Raw genomic sequence first — 23,721 nt, forward strand, 5'->3', positions numbered from 1 at the left:
GGACAGTTGAAGACTGGAAAAATGTTGCCTGGTCTGATGAGTCTTGATTTCTGTTGAGACATTCAGACGGTAGAGTCAGAATTTGGCATAAACAGAATGAGAACATGGATCCATCATGCCTTGTTACCACTGTGCAGGCTGGTGGTGGTGGTGTAATGGTGTGGGGGATGTTTTCTTGGCACACTTTAGGCCCCTTAGTGCCAATTGGGCATTGTTTAAATGCCACGGCCTACCTGAGCATTGTTTCTGACCATGTCCATCGCTTTATGGCCACCATGTACCCATCCTCTGATGGCAACTTCCAGCAGGATAATGCACCATGTCACAAAGCTCGAATAATTTCAAATTGGTTTCTTGAACATGACAATGAGTTCACTGTACTAAAATGGCCCCCACAGTCACCAGATCTCAACCCAATAGAGCATCTTTGGGATGTGGTGGAACGGGAGCTTCGTGCCCTGAATGTGCATCCCACAAATCTTCATCAACTGCAAGATGCTATCCTATCAATATGGGCCCACATTTCTAAAGAATGCTTTCAGCACCTTGTTGAATCAATGCCACGTAGAATTAAGGCAGTTCTGAAGGCGAAAGGGGGTCAAACACAGTATTAGTATGGTGTTCCTAATAATCCTTTAGGTGAGTGTATATATGCACAAATTGATTGTTTAGGACCCCACACTAAATCCATTATATTACTATGTTACAGTTTTCTAAATCACAGACTGGTCAATATCAATGAGGCAACAGTACAAACTACAATTAATACATAGTTCAGGTATGAAACTCTGACAAACGCCTATTGGTTCTTTCAATGCAGCGGCACCAGCCAATCAGAAGTACTTCCAAATCCACGTAGCCTTATATATCGTACCCTAACCTGCGATCGGCATGCTGCGCAATATAAAAGCTTCTGTCACTCCTCCTCCTCCCCAACACCACCTGTAGAGTTCTGCTACAAAGGTTCTACTATTTCTTGGAGCAGCCTTTCCTTTTTGTTATTTTGACTAAGCTGAACAAATTATTGTATTTGCTCAACAGCAGCAGCGTAGCAGATCTCGTCCGCAAAATTAAGCCTATGTTTATTTCATGCCCCATGCAAATAAATGCTGGTTGAAATTCATTGACTCCAAGAGTTGTCATGACTGAACTGCTTTCACAGATTTCTTGAGATAAACTGAAGCTACTACTTTTGGCAGGCACAAATAGACTATCTATTTGCCATCAAAGCTATGGCACACATCAATGAACAACTTCTGTCACTACACAGATGACAGTATCTTTACTGTCTGGATTTTGACCACAATCACTTTTTCATCCCCACAAGACACTCTCTTGAGCCATTGTGGCTCTACCGCAGCACCAAAATACTTGTCAGCAGGTTCAAAACCATTTATTTCCAAGCCTCAACACATGCAATATAACTTTAAGTATGGGCACTTTACCTGATAATGACATGTCTTAGGCTGCTATACATCAGTCATGTTTCTGTACTGTATGTTGTTCTATCCATAGCTATGGTTTGTGTGGCCTTGAATACCTCTGTGCTGTATATAATGCAGCACTGCTTTATCTGCTGCATGAACACTATGATCCCCTATCATTTGATTTTAAAGGCTGTTTCACAGTTGTTTCTTTTATTTACTCTGAATAAAAATAATGAAAATGTTAGTGTAAAATGTTCTTTACACTAAGAAAAAAAAAGGTTATTTTAAGGATTGTTCACAGGTTCTTTGGGAAACCAAAACTGGTGCTTCTATGCTATGGCATCACTGCCAAAACCCCATTTTGGAACTTTTATTTTTGAGAGTGTACATGGAGAACTAGCGAGAACTAGTAGCCACTGTAACAACTCAGAAGATGAAGATGCCAGTTTTTGTCTCTTTAGATTTATCACCAAAACGGCACTCGAGTCTGTCTGCAATGAATGTTTAGCAAGAGATACACCAAATGGGCCCTGCTTTCTGAAAGTAATTCACAAACATGAAGCTATTAGAAATTAGCATTATTCTGTAGTAGCCTATGTGTGACTGAACAACACCTCATTTCCTGGAATGCAATTCATTGAATTTCAACACTTCTTGCCATTTAACTTCCTGTGTGTTTTGGCCAATTCAGTTCAAATTCCAACTAATGAACTAAAAGGAAAGCCAATTGTTAGTTTTTGCATTTTCCAATCCAACCAAACAAACCGAACTCTGAAGTCAAACAAATTTGGGTCCGCATCAAAAGTGTGAAAGTACCCTTAAAGGGTTTTCCGATATATAATCAATTTATATTATATTTTAAAATTGCATCAGTAACTGGCAGCCTTCGGTTTCAGGCAAACATGGACAAATGCAAATTAATGTTTACAAAGGTTCTTAGATGCCCAGCCATTTTTGTAATTTCCACAAATCATTGCAAGAAATCATGTGCAACCCACATACAGTAAGTTAATTCTGTGGAATGAAGCAAAGACAGATTGATGATCAGAATGAGAAATTCCTTTTAGAAATACTCTAAAGAAGTCAAAACTGTCAATAGAGTACCTTGGTTTATTTTCCTTTTAATTTATTTCATTTCTTTAACTTTCTTCATTTTCCTCATTACTTTGTTTTACATCAACGATCTAGGCAAAACACTTAGTGTTGTCCTTGTTCGGAAAAGGTAATACACAAAAATGCACAGGCAATTTCAATGTTTCTGGTGCAGGGTTCAAATCTGTGACAAGAAACACTTTGTAAGCTTCTCACAAAGATTTGGCAACACACATATACAACTGTACATCAAAAACATTTCACCTCTAGATCTCCGTGTGTAAACAACCACATCAAGTTCTTCAGTCAATAATGTATCTGTTAAGAGTAATTAAGACTTGAGATTTAACAGGAATTCAGTCCTCAGTAAATTTTGCCTACCACAAGTTTCATCATTCATGGTTGAGGAGACACTTAAAGGCATTGAAAGTCTTTTCCAATTGCCACATCAGGTCAAAAAATGGGTAGAAAATGGACAATGCCAGATCACAGCATATTCACAAAGGCTCACTGAGTCAGATGTTCCATCAAAGACAGCCGGCTATTCCATGTTCTTAAAGTTCTTAAAATAGATGGACTGAATCATCGGAAAAGCAAGGTGAGTGTCCTGTCTCTTGTTGTTTCTAGGCAGGGATTCACGCTCTCGCACACACACATTCTGATGGATTTCCAATATCAGTCAAGCCTCATAGTGACAACTGCCCACAAGCCCTTATTTTTCCTCCTCTGGAGACTCGGTCGCCTGATATGTACAGAACATCTGCTTTAAAGTGGCCGCATACTTCTTCAGAACACTCACATGTGGAGGGAAATCAATATAATCACAGCTTAATGCAGATAAATGAACCAGCAGCTTTAACCAATGACTGGCTAAATACAAACTAAGGAATTAAGTGAGAAGATTTAGGCTACACTTTTGTGTCACATTGTGGAATCCATTGTGATGAGAAAATGAACAGCTTTGAGAAGATAACGGCCAGGAGCATCCCTATAATCACAGCCAGTTGCTTTATGACAGCAAAAAAAAAATAGCTGATTGCTGTGAATTTATAGACAGAAATAGCAAACGTAGTGTTGCTATAATTTTAGGATATCACTATTGTATGCAAGCTGTGCAAATTGCAGGTAATTTTGGCCGACTTTTATCATTTAAAGTGTGCCAATTTACCTGAATTCAATCTAAATTTCCAGATGAACATCTGTTTCTTTCTCCCTGATTCTTGAGAGTTGAAGCCAAACCATGAATCATATTTTAATTTGTTCTGAAAATAGCCAATAGCCATTGTTCTTTATACAAAGGAACAATTTTATTTAAAGTATAATTACATTATCTCTTGCTGAATAAAAGTATTTCTTAAAAAATTGTACTGATCGTTAACATTTAAACAGTAGCATATATAAATAGAATTGAAGAAAAACTGAATAATGGGTAGGCCTATATAAAATAAAATATAAACATATTTATATAGGTTTGAATGATTGATATTATTTAATGAATTCAACAAAATCAAAGTCTTTTTTATGCATATTTTCTCAGTTCTGTGGCCTGTTTTGTCTGAAGAAGTATTTTAGTAAGTCTAATCCTCAGTGAAATCAGGCCTAATATGGTATACCTTGTTGTCTCATGGGGGAAAAAATAGGGGGAAAAAACAACTACTGACCAAAACTATACCTTAATGGTACAGAAATATGAGTGTTCTGAAGAAATATGAGTCTGTGATTCTGTTTATTGTTCACACTTTATCTATAAAAACCAATAAGTGGATGTAGCAATGCACATTGTTCGGCTTTGTGAAAACCAAAATTGGGCCAGACTACATCCTTTATCACTATACCTTAAACCCGCAGTGCCTCATGCACACCTACAGCTGACAGTCGCCGGTTTATGTTCCGGTACCTGCAACGGAGCAAATCCCTGTAAGTGGAGCGCAGGTCCCGGTTAAAGAAAGCGTAAATGAAGGGGTTCATTAGTGAATTGGCATATCCAAACCATAGCAGCGTCCTCTCCAGCCATATTGGGATGCAACTACACTTGACCCCACATATAAAGGGTCTTGCTGTAGATAGAATAAAAAACGGCAGCCAACAAATTCCAAAAACTCCAACTATCACGCCCAATGTCGTAGCTGCCTTTTGCTCTCGCTTAAAAATTGAGATATTCTGTCGTTCACGGCTGAGAAAACGAGAAAGAGCAGCACACTCCTCGCCAGGTGTGTGTTGAGGTTTTAGGCCATGCATCCTCAGGGCTTCGCTGGCAACGGTCTCCAGGCGTTCCCGACGGGGGAAGTCAGTAAAACGATGTTTGGCGCCGCTTTTTCTGGCAGCCTTGAAGATCTTGTAGTACATGAAGAGCATGACGATCATGGGGATGTAGAAGGCTACGGCGGTGGAGTAGATGGTGTAGCCGAAGTCCTGGCTGATAAGACAAACGCCAGCCGTGTTAACGTTCTTCGCCCAGCCGCAAAATGGCGGCAGTGTGATGGAGGCAGACACAAGCCACACACCAAAAATCATCTTCGCCATCAATTGGCCATTTTGACGAGCAGGGTAGGTCAAAGGGCGAGTAATTCCAAGATACCTGCAATCAAACAAACAGATATAAGACACTATGATGAGATTGTCACCATGAATTCAAAATTGACAATTCTTGTTTTTTTTATATAATATGGCAGTATTTATTATACATGATTTATCTATGCACATATTTTTTTCAAAATTCATGTGCCCTCGTAATCTAATCAAAATAACAAAATAACTCTTGCAGCGACATCTATTCTATGATGGCGTGTTTACTGGCGCGAAGGCGGGACAACCTGTCACTCACATGAGATCACAGCAATAGCAAACCACAACCATCCAATGATCCAATCAATTCCCTATTGACAAAATTAAGTCCCACCCAACTTTTTTTTTTCTTGTAGGAGAAGCCATTTCACTAGGATATATGTCACAATCACAGACTGTAAAAAGAAACTGTCTAATTCGTGCTTCCTTCCACTATAGAAAATGAAGTCAGTATCCAATATCCAGGCCTTCTGAAGCAAAGCAATTCGTCTTTGTAAGAAAAATATCCATATTTATAACTTCATAAACTAGAATCACTGGCTTTCATAAACAGACGCATGACGTATTGACAAACGCGGAAGCACAGAGGAAAGAGCAAAACAAAACACCGGTCACGAATTAGAAGTCTAAAACAAGAATTTTTAAAGAGAAATGTCGGAGGAGACTCGACGCCATAATCCGAAAGCTAGTGATTACAGTTTGTAAAGTTATAATTATGGATATTTTTCTTACAAAAACGCATCGCTTTGCTTCAGAAAGCCTATATTGACACACTGGAGCCGTATGGATTACTTTTATGATGGATGGATCTGCTTTTTTTGGGCTTCAAAATCTCAGTTACTATTCACTTCCATAATAAAGCTAGGAAGGGCCAGGATATTTTTTAACTTTATAATATAATATATAATATTTACTATAACAATTGTGTTTGGCTGAAAGAAGAAAGTCATACACTTAGGGTGGCTTGAGGGTGAGTCAATTATGGTATAATTACAATTTTTGGGTGAACTAACCTATTAAATTAACACCGTTTGGTGTTTATATGGTAACCACCAGCAGAGAGTTAAGAGTAACCCTGAAGCAGTGTTAGAGTTAATTGGATAATTATGTGATTAATTGAGTGATGATTGAGTATTATTGAAGCTCAATCAAGCTCATTATTAAACCTAATGATAACAAGCAGAATCACTGAAGGAAAGAGAAACACAAGAATAACTGACTTCAGCCAAAGCCTTAGATGAAATCCACTCAAGATAAAGGAAGACATTTCTACCAGAAAGACTCGGGAGAATAAATACTGTAACAATAAATACATTTATTGATAGCCCAGCAAGCAAAAAAGTTATTTGGCGTAGGCCCCGTCCATAGCTCGCAATCCAAGGGTCCGGACTCTGCATTTCCTGCCTGAAGACGAAGGCAGGGGCGCAGCCAACCCCCTGTGAGGTATAGGAAGGGACCATCCTGGTGGTGGTGGGGAGGATGGAGGGAAAGGGACCATCCTGGTGGTGGTGGAGAGGATGGAGGTGAAGGAACCATCTTGGTGGTGGTGGGGAGGATGGAGGTGAATGAAAGCGTCAGCATCTCAAACATGTGTAAGCACTGGTCTTTTATACCGCAAGTATTAGACACGATTGGATAGATGAGAAGATAATAAGTGACGTAGCAATTGAGTCTTCCTGGCAGAACTTAACGCTAAAGCTTCCATATCTCAAGATCTCTGCAGAGGATTAAACAACTCCAAAACACCATTACCAGCTTCACTTATTACTAAAGAGTTAAGAATTGTTGAGAATTAATAGAGGTTTAGATGTTGATGTTTTATTTTAAATAATAGGTTGATGTAAAGTCACCATTATGGTGATCAGTGTTCGATTTGGGCATTTTCACTCTTGATTCTTTAATGAAAGTTTTTCTCTGGTTGCTCTAACTGTGTTTGTTATGGCAAGCACAGCCAGAGAAAATGTAATAAGACGGTGTTGGCTACTTATTGATGATTAAGATGTAGTCATCATGTAATAGTCTCATTCACTGATCTTATTCAGAGTCAAATCTCTGATTTTGAAGTTGACGTTTTATGAATATAACCTCATTGATGATAGTAGCATAGTGTTGTGGTAATCTGAAGAGTATTAAAAACAGTTTAAACCGTTAAAAAAAATGCTGCTTCATTTGGACACAGACATCAAGAACCAGCATCTGAATCTCAACAATGGTGACATGCTTCATGCCGCAATGCATGCTGTGATCCATAAGTTTTATACTATGGTGGCTCCCAGAATGCAATGCAAGAGCCCAACTAAAGCACACGCTGATCATCATAATGGTGACTTCAAACCAAACTATTATTTTTAATAAAATATCAACATCTCAATAATTCTTAACTGGTTAGTAATAAGTGAAGCTGGTAATGCTGTATTTGGAGTTATTAATTAATCTTCTGCGGAGATCTTGAGAGATCTAGGCCTGGTTTCACAGACAGGGCTTAGACTAAGCCATGATTGAGCTTTAGTTCAATTTGGACATTTAAGTGGGTTTTATAAATGTGCCTTAGTAAAAACATTACTGGTGTGCATCTTGAGACAAAACAATGACACTAAGATATTTAAGATATGTCAGTGCAAGTTGCTTTCAGTTAAAACATCTCAGATATGCATTTTAGTCTAGGACTAGGCTTAAACCTTGTCTGTGAAATCACAGGCTAATGTCTTATCTTCAGTTGATTTCATCAAAAGCTGTGGCTGGAAGTCAGTTGTAGTTCTTGTGTTTCTCTTTTCTTCAGGGATTCTGCTTGTTATCATCAGGTGTCTTCAATAATGCTCATTTATCACTATTAAATACATTAAGCTCCTGCACACTCAATTGCAAGCACAGCTAACAATAATGACACCCCCTTTTATAGCATCAAATAACTAACTAAAACCAAACTTACTGGGAAAACAAACACTTTAACATATGTCTACGTGATGAGAACTAGCTAAAATGACAGGAACCATCTCTGGAAAAACATTTTTTAATGTAATTGGAATTTTTTTGTTTGGCTTGCAGACCTATAAGACCTCTACTGCAGCCACCCACCAGGGGAGAGCGATCTAAATACTTTGCCTTCACTTTTCAGGATTCGTGTGGCACACTTGGTCAGAATAGGGAAGAAAAGATTATCGCAACATCAAATTTTCATGCCAACTTAAATCTGGAGTGTGATTTCTGCATATAACTTTGGCAAGTTAAAGTGCCATCATTTACTCACACTCATATCGTTCCAAATCTATAATACATTTTTTCCATGAAACTCAAAAAGATGTTTAGCCAAAATCGGATAAAATCATAGTCCATTCTTATGAGCTATATTCCAATTCTTCTCAACGTTAAGCTTTTCCTTCACAGCTCTTAAATCTCATTCACGTTGGCATGTATATTCAATATGCCTCATCCAGATGACACACCAGATTTGACATCAATAATGGCAAATTAAATTGATTCATCTGTGTTTTGCCAGTGATTGTGATGCACCAAATTTGAATATGTGCATATTCAGATCATACGATCTGATGAGATTTGACAATCAGATGGAAAGATTTTCAGTGACTAACAACTTAAATTTCATATGACTGCACAAGACTTGGAATAAAGTGCATGAGTTATTATTCATTTTCAACATCTCCTTTTGTGTTTCACAGAAGAAGGAAAATCATGCAGGTTTGGAACAACATGAGGTTGAGCAAATGACAACTTTCATGTTTGGGTGAACTATACCTTTAAAATTAAATAGAAGAAAGTAAAGTATATAAATTACAAGTGTAACTTCTTTACCAAAATCATTGTGTACTGCAGATGTATTTACTCGCCTCAATCTCGGTTCCCAGAATTCTGCTCAATGTGTGGTACTTTACAAGATGATTAAGAGGCGAATGAGAGTGAAGTGAGACATTCAGTATTCTAAAAAACAAAAGTTCACATCAGGGGCATACTACAGCGAGACGAGAGCATGGTGGTGCAAATTGCATTTGTCTGAGCAGTTCTTGTCTGAACCAATCAGCACCCACTCAAGTTGAATTGCGCTGAAGCGCAGAATTTGAGAAAAATGCATGAACAAAAAAAATAATAATAATATTATTGCCACTTCTGCTGCTGAGGAAATTGACCTTGATGGTGCCATTGCGTCTGTTGTGGCTAAATCGCATTTAAAGAGCATAAGATTACAGCCCTTGAAGGTTTGATGAAGGATTCTCATTGCCATGACCCCTGCCCCCAGGAGACACTTATGCAAGAACGTGCTTTCCATAGAGATCTAAATTTAATCTCTGTGCAGTTTCCACTCTTGCTGGGGTCTTACTGAACTCACAAAGCCGGTGAGTTTAGAGTGGCTCTCTACTGTTAGTATAAGACCAGGTATGAATAACAGTTTTTATCGGTTTCAGGTATCAGGGAAGTGACTGGAGGACTGGATGGTTGGCAGACGGATGATCACAGAGGACAGAAGCAGACTGATGGGGTTGGGCAGTTCGAGAGAGGATTCCACCTGTGGAATCAGCAGGTAGGTAGTTCAGTTAAGTGTTCAGGAATGAACAACAAGACCAGGTGTGCGTTTCCCGTACAATGACATAACTCGCTGCTTTACTACCATACGATGCCTCATTGAAGAAATCAACTAGCTAGTCACGACTTTTTCCCAAAACCGTATTGTGGCAAATTGGTAGTTCAACCACGTTGATTAATGATGTCACGCACGTGGTGGAGTAATAACTACTTTTAATGAAACTGTTTGAGATCGAATTAATGCTAGATGTTTTGCGATAAATTACGGACACATGCAGACTATTTCTCATTTTTTCTCAGTGATTTTGCTTTATTTCCAGATTCAATCATAGGTTCGTTCTTACATACTAGAGCACGTACGCACCTGCGCACTCTTCAAAAACGACGCTTTAAAGGGGTCATGACATGAGAAACCAAATTTGCCTTGGTCTTTTGGTATATAAGAGGTCTTTGTACCATTAAAACTTCCTGCAAGTTAAGACGTCCTCCCCATTATAAACGAACAATTCATTTAATCAAGCTCTAAATACAGCTCGTTATTCATGCACGGTATGAAGTGACGTCACGGTACGAAGTGATGTACCAGTCGTTTGCATATGACCGCCTCCAGCGCAAGACAACTACGCCTCATTTCGCATCATCGCATCGTTGTCACGCGCACAGGTGTTCAGTCGACGTGCAGCGAGTGGGTCTGTTTACAAGAAGATTGCGATGCCACGCAGATGTGCTGTTCCTGCTGTGGACAAACAACATGTTTGAATACGCTGCCGAAAGATCCAGACGTCAGGGAAAAATTTATGCATTTTATTATTTGCGGACGTCCCAGTCACGACAGTGTTAATTTAAGCGTTTAATTCTCTGCATTTCAAGGATGACTGTTTTGAGAACAAATCACAGTATGATGCTGGCTTTGCCAGAAAACTTTTTCTTAAAGATCAGGCCGTGCTGACTATTCTGGGCCCAACAACGATGCTGCAAACTGTAAGTGTGAATAATCGCAGTGTTTTTACTCAGTTTACTTGCATATTGTCCGTCATGTTCAGGCCCTGTATTAAAAGATGTAGGCTGTCAAACTGACCGACCCACTCAGCTCACAGCTGTCGTTTCAAACCATTTCAAACCTTAGCAAAGGTATTATTAATATAATCATAACTTGTCATCATAATTCTATTCATAAGACTCTTAAAAGCTTTATTGCCAAAAAAATTAAGTATTTACAGTCCATATTTTTGTAGTACTGCAATTACAATTGAAAGAATAAAACTAACTTTATAGAAACACAAACAGAGCAGTACGTCATTAAATCTTTCAATTGTCGATGTCGCCATACCATGGACTACTTCACAGCCTTTTACTTCAACACCTTTAAAAGATGCATCTTCAAATATGGCCTGTGCATGCATTTTGTCCGTGGTACACCCTGGCCTCGCACACAGCAATCGGCAGCACCCGCTACTATTGTAAAAAATTACACAGAATCCGCACATGTTCTGACTAGGGCGCGTTAATAATTTATGCATAAGAACTGACGTTAGCCAATCATAACAGTGGGCGTTAACACTGAACTCTTAAAGGGGAAACACCCCCAAAACAGACTGTTTGAATCAGAGGATGAGAAACAGGGTGGGAAAAGGTCATAAATCACTATATTTTTTTTAGAAAATTGTTCAAAAAACTATAGTAATACTAATTGCACCTAAGGGAACATAATAAAACAACAACAACAAAAAAAATATGTCATGACCCCTTTAAATCTCTTGACATACTAAAATGTAAATGACATTTGTATGTATTCTAAATAAAAGATATAGATTGTACTGAATGTTAGCGTGCTTAATTGGCTCAAGATAAGAATTTATTGAGTCCACATGTTAAAGGAACACTCCGACTTTTTGGGACTTTAGCCTATTCACCTTTTCCCCCAGAGTTAGATAAGTCCATACATACCTTTTTCATCTCCGTGCGTGCTATAAGTCTGTTTGACGCACCCACCGTCACAATGTAGACTGTATGTAAATGGTTGCAGCTAGCATACTAATCTCAGAAGGCGAAGCACTGCTACTTGGGTGGAGTGATAACCGCAGCACCTGAGACACGCCGTGGTGAGGAGCAGAGAGCGCGTCTCAGGTGCTGTGGTTATCACTCCGCCCAAGTAGCAGTGCTTCGCCTTCTGAGAATATAGTTCCCAGTATTTATACGGTTAAAATATGTCTGTGTCTCATGTGACTTTGTTTTTTGTACACTCTGTGACTATACAAATAACAACATGTAAATAGGAAAATGTTTGCGTTATTTTGTCACTTATTTGGATTAGTATGCTAGCTGCAACCATTTACATCCAGTCTTTGTGCTAAGCTAGGCTAGCGGTGGGTGCGTCAAACAGACTTATAGCACGCACGGAGATGAAAAAAGGTATGTATGGACTTATCTAAACCTGGGGGATAAGGTGAATAGGCTAAAGTCCCAAAAAGTCGGACTGTTCCTTTAAGCAAACAAGAAACTATGCTTCTAACCACAGGTTCAAACCACATGACTTTGCGAGGCTGTTTGCGAATGTTCGTTGAAACTATGGTTTCGGGAAACAGACTCGTTGACCTATGCTGATAACGACAGAAGATGTGACCATAGTTGGCTAACGATGCTTTTGGGAAACACACCCCAGATAGTGTGAACCGGGGTGTGCAGGCTTATATGGTGACTGTGATGATTGAGTGCAGGTGATGCGGATCAGTAATCAGGTGATGGTGATCATGAGTATGAATCTGGTGCGGAGGGTGTGGCTGATTCTGTGACAGTCACTCGCATGACATCACAGCAATAGCAAACCACAACGATCCAATCAATTCATGATGTAAAAAATCTAGTCCAGCCTACATTTTTTCTTGTTCGAGAAGCCATTTCACACGAATAAACGCCACAATAGGGAAGAAAAAACTATCACAACTTCCATTTCATGCTGACTTAAAAATACCAAGATTGATGTTTTTCTCCAGTGTTTCCTGCACCGCTTTTCTGAATCTAAACCACCACTGCTGAATCGACATCCTCACGGTAAAAGAAGTCATATTTTAAGTAAAGGACATAAAAGTCCTTTACTTTTATGAGCTGGTTATTTTTATTTGTGCTATATGTTTTTTATTCACTAAAAAGAACCCCTATGAATGAACCAGTTCTTTTTAGTAAATCTAAGTGAAAATAAATTAAGTATTTTAGTGTAGTTAATGTAGTCTGATTAATTAATAAATTACTCTTTTGATTCAGTCCTTTTAATGAATCATTCAAAAAGGCTAACGAGCTGACAGAGCACTTGAATCAATTGGACGAATCCTTCACTGAATTAACTCACTGAATCCATTTGAGCGGTTTCTAAATCAATATTATCACTTCCAGTGATGGAATATTTTAATTTATTACACAGCTATATGAAATACTTCATTCTTATTGATCCTGTTATTCACCGTCGTCCTTGAGTATTTTGTTTTTCTTAGAGGAAGTTTTAAGATAATAATACATACAATTCTAAGATAATTTCTCTTAGAATTAGTTTCTTGTTTCACGTTTTTGTATGCAGGAAATCAGAATAATGTAATAGATTTTCCTAAAAAAAGACCTACGGACGCTTTTAACTAGTGATGGGGACGAGACCGCCTATGCCGAGTCCGAGTCAAGACCGGGTCTTTGAAGGGCCTAGTCCGAGTCGAGACCGAGTCCGTTAGTTTTCAAATACAGTCGAGTCCGAGTCAAGACCGAGTCTTTGAGGAAGCAAGTCCGAGTCGAGATTTTGTCTCGACATGTCAGTTTTGATATTCATGATTTAATATCACCCCAGTTAATAATCAACTGTTAGGCCTTTGCATTGCATCATGGGATGTCATTTTCAAATAATGCCCGTCAACATTGCATTTTATGGGCGTCCGAACCGTTGTATATGGGTGGGACAAGACCCACCCACTTTTTAAGACCAATGATATTGAACCCACTCACCTTTACTGTCTCTAATTCAGCGCATAATGTCTGCTCAATTTTCAGTCACTTGCAGTGATCTAATTGATTACTAATCCCATCTTAATAACGCCATTACCGCCAAAAAATGCGTTACTATATTTGATAGGGCTGTGTAACGATACACCAAACCCACGATTCGGTTCATATCACGATTTTTGACGCACAATTCGATACAAACCTCGATTCTTTTGGGGGTGTGGTGACGCGGTGTGACATGTTCATGTAACATGTAAGGGTGGCGCAGCCGCTGCCAATAAAGCACCTAAAAGCTGTCACAAAGAACCGCCAAAAGTAATGATTATAAATATGTCAAATATAGCAAGGAGACATTTTAATTGTTTATTAATAAACAAGTGTTTTTGTGTGTGTCGGCTGCAAAGATGAAGTTGACGATGCTGACTGTGATCTTTGCGAACCCACCAGAGAGAAATACACATTTCATACACATTACATAAGCAGAGAGCAGTCTGTTTTCTTTCATTTTGAATTGTTCTGTTTAAAAGCTTTCTATATATCTATTTTTATACTATATAGCTACCTTATACCTATAGGCTATGCTGAGTTTCGGTTCATTTATGAGACGAGCTCCAGTTCATGCGCCGGCGCATCCGTGTCGTGATTATTGTCTGCTATATTTACTTCTTATTTATTAAATCCAGGCAATTGGTTGATGAAACATTAATTAAAATTAAGATACAATTAATACAAAACGAAATTCACTTTAAACAAAGGCTTTGTGCTTTCTGTGTCACAGTGTCTGGTTGTGTTCCCTTGTTTGTCACTAGAGGTCCTCGTTATCACGGTGTCCTTCACTATTGACTTCATTTCCCAGCATTCTGTCTGTCACTGTCACTCATCAGTTCATTGCACTCAGCTGTTCCCCATCATCATTGTTCCCAGCTGTTCATTGTTAGTCTTGTTAGATCTGTGTATATATGCCCTGTCTGTGTTTGTATGTGTACGGATTCGTTGTATAATGTCACACCACTTCCTGGTCTGCTTTCGTGTTGCTGGTTTGGTGCTTGTGCTTGTGCTTGTGCTTGTGCTTGTGCTTGTGTTTGGATTGTTTGGATTACTGACCCCTGCCTGGATGACTATGAGTTTGGATTGCCCTTTAAATTAAAATTACTGCACTTGGATTTTCAGCCTCCTGTGTGTGTTCCGTGACAGAACGAATCCGTCATCCCTTAAATCCAGCGGTAATTTTCATTTTTTTATTATTTTTGTAAGATCTCGTCCCCAGTCACTATGTGGATTCCACGTAGCGAACTTTCTCCTGCAGAGAGAGAGAATGGAATCTCTTTACTAGAATACTTTTCTAGATGTGCACAAAGGCACGAGGAGATCAGGACAGCTGAAGCCTCACCACGGGTCTCATCGAGCGCTGGGACTTCGTCTATGGTTTCGTCCAGTGCAGAGTCGGCACACATCCGTCAGAAAGGACGGAGGAGGAGGAGACTTCCGGCTGCCCAGCCAGAGACTGTTCACATTCCGTCTGCCCAGTCAGAAATTGTTCACGTCACGTCTGCCCAGTCAGAGGTTGTTCACATCTCGTCTGCCCAGCAAGAGACTGCTCACGTCCCGTCTGCCCAGCGAGTGACTGTTCCCGTCCCGTCTGCCCAGCGAGAGACTGTTCACGTCCCGTCTGCCCAGCGAGAGACTGTCCCCGTCCCGTCTGCCCAGCGAGAGACTGTCCCTGTTTCCTCTGCCTTCCTGAACTGGGACTACCTGGAGCGTCTGGCTCGGATATTGGATATGCCAGTCACTGCTGTTCCTGAGCCGGAGGCAGAGCCAGTGTCTGCGGGTTCTGACCCGGAGGCAGAGCCAGTGCCCGTTTCCGAGCCGGAGGCTGAGCCAGTGGAACAGTCAGTGCCCGTTCCTGAGCCGGAGGCGGAGCCGGAGGCGGAGCCGGTGCTCGTTCCAGAGCCGGAGGCAGAGCCAGTGCCTGTTCCTGAGCCTGACCCAGTTTTTGTGTCTGTGTTTGTGTCTGTCTTTGTGACTGTTTTTGTTCTAGTGTCTGTTCCCGAGCCGGTGTCTGTTCCCGAGCCGGTGCCTGCTGCTGCTCCCGAGCCGGTGCCTGCTGCTGCTCCCGAGCCGGTGCCTGCTGCTGCTCCCGAGCCGGTGCCTGCTGCTGCTCCCGAGCCGGTGCCTGCTGCTGCTCCCGAGCCGGTGCCTGCTGCTGCTCCCGAGCCGGTGCCTGCTGCAGTTCCCGAGCCGGTGCCTGCTGCAGTTCCCGAGCCGGTGCCTGCTGCAGTTCCCGAGCCGGTGCCTGCTGCGGTTCCCGAGCCGGTGCCTGCTGCGGTTCCCGAGCCGGTGCCTGCTGCAGTTCCTGAGCCGGTGGTTGCTCCTGTTCCACCGCCCTGGCCGCTCGAGGGGTCTTCACCGCCCTGGCCGCCCGATGGGCCGTCTCCGCCCTGGCCGCCCGAGGGGTCCTCACCGCCCTGGCCGCCCGAAGGGTCTTCACCGCCCTGGCCGCCCGAAGGGTCTTCACCGCCCTGGCCGCCCGAAGGGTCTTCACCGCCCTGGCCGCCCGAAGGGTCTTCACCGCCCTGGCCGCCCGAGGGGTCTTCACCGCCCTGGCCGCCCGAGGGGTCTTCACCGCCCTGGCCGCCCGAGGGGTCTTCACCGCCCTGGCCGCCCGAGGGGTCTTCACCGCCCTGGCCGCCCGAAGGGTCTTCACCGCCCTGGCCGCCCGAAGGGTCTTCACCGCCCTGGCCGCCCGAAGGGTCTTCACCGCCCTGGCCGCCCGAAGGGTCTTCACCGCCCTGGCCATCTGGTGGACTGTTTGCTTCGCCCTGGTCGCCCGATGGACTCTGTTTCGCCCTGGTCGCCCGGTTAAACCCTCACCCCCTGTTCCTGTTTCCCTTCATGGACCTGGCCCACCATCCCTCCCCCTGATCCTCCACCGTTCCACCTCTCTCCTGAAGTTTTGTGTTATCTTGTACTATGTCTTGGAGCGTCTGGTAGCCGCTCCGTAGAGGGGGGGTTATGTCACAGTGTCTGGTTGTGTTCCCTTGTTTGTCACTAGAGGTCCTCGTTATCACGGTGTCCTTCACTATTGACTTCATTTCCCAGCATTCTGTCTGTCACTGTCACTCATCAGTTCATTGCACTCAGCTGTTCCCCATCATCATTGTTCCCAGCTGTTCATTGTTAGTCTTGTTAGATCTGTGTATATATGCCCTGTCTGTGTTTGTATGTGTACGGATTCGTTGTATAATGTCACACCACTTCCTGGTCTGCTTTCGTGTTGCTGGTTTGGTGCTTGTGCTTGTGCTTGTGCTTGTGCTTGTGCTTGTGTTTGGATTGTTTGGATTACTGACCCCTGCCTGGATGACTATGAGTTTGGATTGCCCTTTAAATTAAAATTACTGCACTTGGATTTTCAGCCTCCTGTGTGTGTTCCGTGACATTCTGTTTGAGGTCTCTGTGAAAGTTTTAAAGCAGTCTTTAGTGCCGCTTTCCCAGAGCGGTCACGTCCGTAACGGAGAACTGTCATGTCCTAAGCGCGAGTCTCAGGTTCCTATGGGACATAAGAAGTTTAAAACATTTAAATCATCATGTAGTAATTAATGATTTATGAATCTTAGTTGATTATAGGCTATTTATAGAACTGGTTGCTGAGACGGAGACGCGCAGAGACGGCAATTAACGCGCTGTTTGATTTGTGATCGTGCTGCGCTTATTCAATTCATTTGAGTAGCCTGTATATTGAACAAAGCTTAAATCATTTAAATATACATACAATAATATACAATATCCTATTTGAGTTGATATTACTCTTGCCAAGCTGTGGTTTCTGAGAGATGCACGCATAGACGGATTTGCGCTCGTTTCATTTTTACTCTCACTCATTCACTTCACTCATTATTGCATATTATAGATAAGGTATTTGGCTTCGAGAACAGAAGAAAAAAAATCTGGAGGATGACCCACCCAAATTTTTTTTGCTTCCGACGCCTATTGTGTGTTTTTTTATATGAACATAAAAAAATGCGTTGGAAAAAAAAATCTCGAGGACTCGGTCTGAAATTATGAGTCCTTCTTCTCCCACTGTGGTCCGAGACCCAGTCAAGACCGAGTCTTTGAAGGGTCGAGACCGAGTCAAGACCGAGTCTTTGAAGGAACAAGTCCGAGACGAGTCCGAGAAAGCAGAAATCGGAGACCGGACTCGAGTGCTACATCACTACTTTTATCTAAAGCAACTTACAAATTAGGAATACAAGCGTTTCATCTTAAATTTTTAAGATTTAACTGTGGTCTTTATCAGTAGGACCAGTTACATTTGGTGCCTTGACCCGTATTGGAGTGAGGTTTAGGTGGGTGAGGGTAATGGAGGCAAGAATTATCTCCGTTACACGAAAAGTCTTTAATGTCCTTGTTAGCCAGCCCTCCCATGCCAGAGATGAAGGTTCGAATCCCGCTCGGAGTGGATCAAGTAGGACCAGTTACATAAAGAATATGTAGTTAAGTACATGTACAACAATGATTTAAAATTCCTGAAGCGCTATATCCAATATGCAGTGACAACTCAACCATACAGATCTGAATCTCCATGGCACCAGCTCTGGCTTAGACACCATCAGCTGCATAAAGTAAATGATTCCAACATCCCTTTAAGCAGCTTAGCAGTCAAACACCCATTGGTTTATGACTCCCAGGGCAACGTAGAGGTCTGCGGGTCATGTAAATAACATGACCATTATTTATGTAATGACACTGAGGGCACAGGAGTTTCCAAGGCTAGAATCATTTTAATCATAATTCTAGGTCATATGGAAAATGCAGTCTGACCTTTCCATGTAATCCTTTGAACAACATTCAAATTTTCAACTTCAAAATGAAAAAAAAAGAGACCTTATGAGTTCTTTTGAGCTAGAAGGCTAGAAGAGGTTCAGGGTACACCAATCATATACAGATCTCATGTGGCTGTATTACTGTATTTGTCAAAAATACCAGTGATTTCTTGACATGCAATTCTTTTAACGTCGTACAAAGCTCAGTGCACCTTTGAGGTTTTAGTTTTTGTTTTCCGTTATATTTGGAAAATCTCAAATCTTGGACTTCATGTTGTTATCATTCTAAATCTTGAGAGGGTTTATTATAACACAACATTCTTCTTCGTGCATGGAAAGGAGAATCTGAACTCTTCCACTTAGCATCAAACCTTTTTCTGCTTTCATTGTTATAAATTGCATCCATGACTTTTCAAAAGCGTCTAAATGCCATTTTGATATAGTAACCATGGGAGCCACTAGAGTGAAAGTACCCTAAAAATAGCTATGATTTTTTTTTCTCACGTTGAGTCAACATTGAATATTTCAGATGTCTAGGAGTGAGGAGTGAGAGGGAACGACTCGATGAGCTTCTAGAAAATTCCTGGCTCTTCTTTTCTTTCTCTCATTAGCGCTATTACTTAGGGCATTCTGTGGTCTTTGATGTACATTAAGGCCGGGTTAATGGAGAGGATTAACCCTTCCACTATGTTGCAGAAGAGAAGTGAAGTGATCTCTATTTGAATGTTTGCCCAATAATGCTATGGCTGATTTTTAAAAGTAGGATTCATCTTTTTGTGTCTGGGACGAGAGACAGTGCAATATTCAAGTACCGCTTCTAGACAAACTCAAATGTAAAAAAAAAAAACCTCCTTCACAGATCTTTAAGACTATTGTTACGACATGAGTTTGTCATTAAATGTTGTCTTTTGTTGGACAACAGGTTTGTAAACGCTTCTCATTACAAACTTGGATAGATATTTGGTGCGTGTTGCTTTTTCAAATGCACGTCGTTAAAAAGGTAGTTCACCCAAAAATGAAAATTCTGTCATCCTTTACTCACCCTCATGTTTTTCCAAACCTGTATGAGTTACTTTCTTTTGTTGAACACAATATATATTTAAAAAAAATGTTAACCAGAAATTTGACGGTATTGACTTCCATAGTTTTTTTTTTTCCTACTATGGAAGGCAATGGCTACCATCAACTGACTGGAAACTCATACAGAATTGGGACAACTTGCGGTTGAATAATTGATTTTCATTTTCATCCCTTTAAGTGACTCAAACTCAAAGCTCTTGCAGAGATGGAGCAGCACTGCGAACAGATCGATCCGCTTCACCATGAAACACACTGTGCATATACTTATTTAATTAAAGGGGTCATGAACTGAATTATTTTATTATTTTATAATGTTTCCTGGTGTGCACTTATATGATTTTTACATAAAAAATTGTCACAATTTAGAAATAAAAGGCATTTTTATTACTCTGATTTTAGCCCTCTGATTTGTACTCTCTGTTTTAAGGGGCGTGTCTGCTGTGATACTTTTGTGTAAATGCTCACTGCTGTGATTGGCTAACATCTTTGCATATGGAAAAGCTAAGTATTACATGTGGAATTCTCTCAAACTTTTAGCGTGTTGTTTTTACAGTTCTAAAGATTTACTAAAAGTGAGAAGTGTTGATTATTGCATTATATTTAGATCGCGGCATGAAAGAGATCTCGTCAAAGGGGGCGTTCTTGATATAATTTAATCACAGTTTAAATACCAGATTATTTTCATCCTACTAAGAGAAACAATGTGAAGTTGACTGTTTGTCACTGGTTTGATTTACTGATGTTGAGACAAAAAAATCTGACTGTAGGCCTACATGAATCATTACATATCAGAAATCACTGGTGATTTTGGTTAGACATGTACACATAATCCGTACATATCAAACGATCTGTAACAAAGCAATAGTGACAGTAAACACTTTTTTACTCACATACGTGTGTTGTGCTGTTCCTGTCGGATCCAATATAGAAGGCACAGCATCTTTTTTAATTTCAGGCTCTCTGAAAATCCAATGCAGCTGCTGTTTTTTTCCATAACCTGGCACTGCACAACATTTTGCACTCTTCAAAGGCATCTTTATCGCTTAGTTGCTCGCTCCAGTGAAATCATAATCAAAGACCCCTTTAAAACTTTGTGATTTTGCTTTTTTCAATTTAATTTCAGTCAATCGTGCAGCCATAGATAACCTCACACTCTTACAAGCACACAACAAATGCTCACACACATGCAAAACTGTATTGCACGCATGCTACTGTGTTAAATTTATTCATTGCACAGACGGATTTTTAAAAGCAAGTGCGACATACACTGAACTAAATTATAAATGCAACACTTTTGTTTTTGCCCCCATTTTTCATGAGCTGAACTCAAAGATCTAAGACTTTTTCTATGTACACAAAAGGCCTATTTCTCTCAAATATTGTTCACAAATCTGTTTAAATCTGACAGTTAGTGAGCAGTTCTCCTTTACAGAGATAATCCATCCACCTCACAGGTGTGGCATATCAAGATGCTGATTAGACAGCATGATTATTGCACAGGTGTGCCTTAGGCTGGCCACAATAAAAGGCCACTCTAAAATGTGCAGTTTTACTGTATTGGGGGTGTCCGAAAACCAGTCAGTATCTGGTGTGACCACCATTTGCCTCACACAATGCAACACATCTCCTTCGCATACAGTTGATCAGGTTGTTGATTGTGGGCTGTGGAATGTTGGTCCACTCCTCTTCAATTGCTGTGCGAAGTTGCTGGATATTGGCAGGAACTGGAACACGCTGTCGTATCCGCCGATCCAGAGCATCCCAAACATGCTCAATGGGTGACATGTCCGGTGAGTATGCCGGCCATGCAAGAACTGGGATGTTTTCAGCTTCCAGGAATTGTGTACAGATCCTTTCAACATGGGGCCGTGCATTATCATGCTGCAATATGAGGTGATGGTACATAGAAAAAGTCTTAGATCTTTGAGTTCAGCTCATGAAAAATGGGGGGAAAAACAAAAGTGTTGCGTTTATAATTTTGTTCAGTGTATATACTGTATGTCGCACTGATATTGTATTTTTGTTATTATTATTTCTTATCAGAGCGACTGCATGTAATCCAATCACAATCATCACAGTTACAGAAAGCCATTTTACATTTCTCTTGATTTTTTTGTAATATTAGACCATCAATTCTAGTTTATTGTAAAGTCGTCCTTGCTTGGAGATAGAAAGAGTAAAGTCCAGGCTAAAGTGCTGCAGAGACCGGGTAAATGGATGATGAGACATGGCAGGGAAATGCACACAGGTCCGTCTCTGAATGAACTGATGAAGAGTGACATACAGAGGACAAAAAACATTCAAGCAAAGGCATTTAGTGTGGCCAATGCTCCTTCATCTTCCTCCTCCAGCTCAAACTCTTCATCAAAACACAGTTTCTTCACCATCTCTCTCTTTATCTCTCCAATCCTACCTACAACTTTAACCTCTATGTTGATTGCTTCTGACATTCTCTTTCTCTATAAAGGCTAATTTTATGGCACTTTATTTGTGAATTAATTTGTCAAATTAATGTGACATTGGTTAAGTTTGTAGTGGAGTGGGGTAACGTATGCATGTGCATGATGCATTTTGTGCCAAATACACGGCGATCACACTTATGTAATTCACTTAGAATTATATAATTCATACAGCATACTGTAACTAAAAATATCTGCACAATAGATAAATGCATTCACTTCATCAGCAAAAAAAAAAATATCTAAAGGGCAAAGGATTTCTGCTTTTGCTTACGTATCTATTCCACTACAAAAAGTGAGAATTGTCCGACTTGACAGCTCCTTTTTCACTTCTCTGCCTGCAGCCGCCTACTCTCGTCTACATTCAAGATGAGTTGTTTGGCATCTCAAATGAGCCTAAAGCCAAGAATTGCAGAGGCTTGATGGAAAATGGACCACAGCACAGTTTTGGTGATGCCAGATTAAAAAAAGCGATGTTTTCCTTATGAGACTCTCTCTCTAAGTCCCTCTCGGATTCATCATCTCACTGTACAACATTACTAAAATATTTAATGACATTTGTTTTCTTTTTGTTTATCCCTGTCTTTGTTCCTCATTCTCTTTCAGTGTATTTTTCAATAATTTATACCCAAATCCGAGGAGCTTTAGTGGTATGTTTGGTCTCTGTCCAGGCTAGTATTTTTTTTAGGTCATGGGACAACACCGTTGGCTATTTTCAGATTATAAATAAGACGGACAATATTTATCTGAATACAAGTAGATTCTTTCCATGTGAGACTAACGTCTCCCCTCTGGTTAATATTTTTGTTTCATCATGATACAAAAATACTGATCCCAAATGTTTTATATAGGGTCGGTAAGATTTGAAGATTTAAATTATATCAAAAGTGACCATAAAGATATTTTATGATATATAATGAATTACAAAAGATTTCTATTTCAAATAAATGCTGTTCTTTTCACAAGAATGACTTCAAAATATATTAAAATAGAAAAGAGTTATTTTTAATTATATTTCACAATATCACGGTTCTTAATTTTTAAAATCTCTCATTTCTGATTGCAGACTTTACAAATCTGAGCACATTGGCATTGTTAGGATTTGTAAAGTCTCATTTGTATGTTTTAACAGGATTAAAAGTAGACTTGCTTCATTTTAATCCAATTGCTGTCTAGGAGAAACAGTTGGGAAGTGATTTTTTACAGCATTTCTAACCACATAACTTGCCGTATGGGAAAGTATGGAAAGTTATATTTTTATTGCTTTTTTCCCCCGTAATGGACACAGTTGGCAAGCACTGCCAGATTCAATTACACAACTACACACCTTTAACTGACTTCATATTTGTATCTCACTGCACATGTAGCTACATAACCTTGGGCTTAAAAGCACTTTTTAGATGAGGCTTAAGCACTCGTGATGGACCTGCCTTTGACTTTGTTTCTGACTTACAGAACATTCATCAACTGAGAAAAAAGAGATGCATTCGTATGACAACTGTGTAAAGTGACTTGTAAACCTTTTAGTGGCAATGACCCAGGATTGAACTCCTAAACAGATTGACCCTTTTCACAAAGCCTGACATTTTAAAGAGAGTTACTGAGTGGAATGAAGCTAAATTTAAGCGATAGGATATATCGGAGACTCACGTGTTAAGTGAACTCAGGCGTTCATTGGATGCATATTATTAGGAGAAGAGCACAATTTCAAACTAAAACAGCTCTTAGCAGAGTTGTCTAAAAATACAAGCCTGTTTTTAA

The 23,721-nt window shown here is 40.4% G+C and overlaps 1 protein-coding gene across 1 annotated transcript in view; it reads right to left on the minus strand.

The window, feature by feature from the left end:
- Positions 1-2,540: 2,540 nt before the first annotated feature.
- htr7c (5-hydroxytryptamine (serotonin) receptor 7c) overlaps positions 2,541-23,721 on the minus strand; it is a 62,384-nt gene continuing 41,203 nt past the window's right edge. Inside the window, exon 2 of the mRNA XM_056263931.1 lies at positions 2,541-5,097. Coding sequence (XP_056119906.1) covers positions 4,356-5,097 — 742 coding nt within the window. The 3' untranslated portion in view covers positions 2,541-4,355. The remainder of the gene's footprint in view (positions 5,098-23,721) is intronic.

This window comes from Rhinichthys klamathensis, unplaced genomic scaffold (assembly GCF_029890125.1).
Source record: "Rhinichthys klamathensis goyatoka isolate OS25496 unplaced genomic scaffold, OSU_Roscu_1.1 h1tg000210l_1, whole genome shotgun sequence".
Taxonomy (NCBI): domain Eukaryota; kingdom Metazoa; phylum Chordata; class Actinopteri; order Cypriniformes; family Leuciscidae; genus Rhinichthys; species Rhinichthys klamathensis.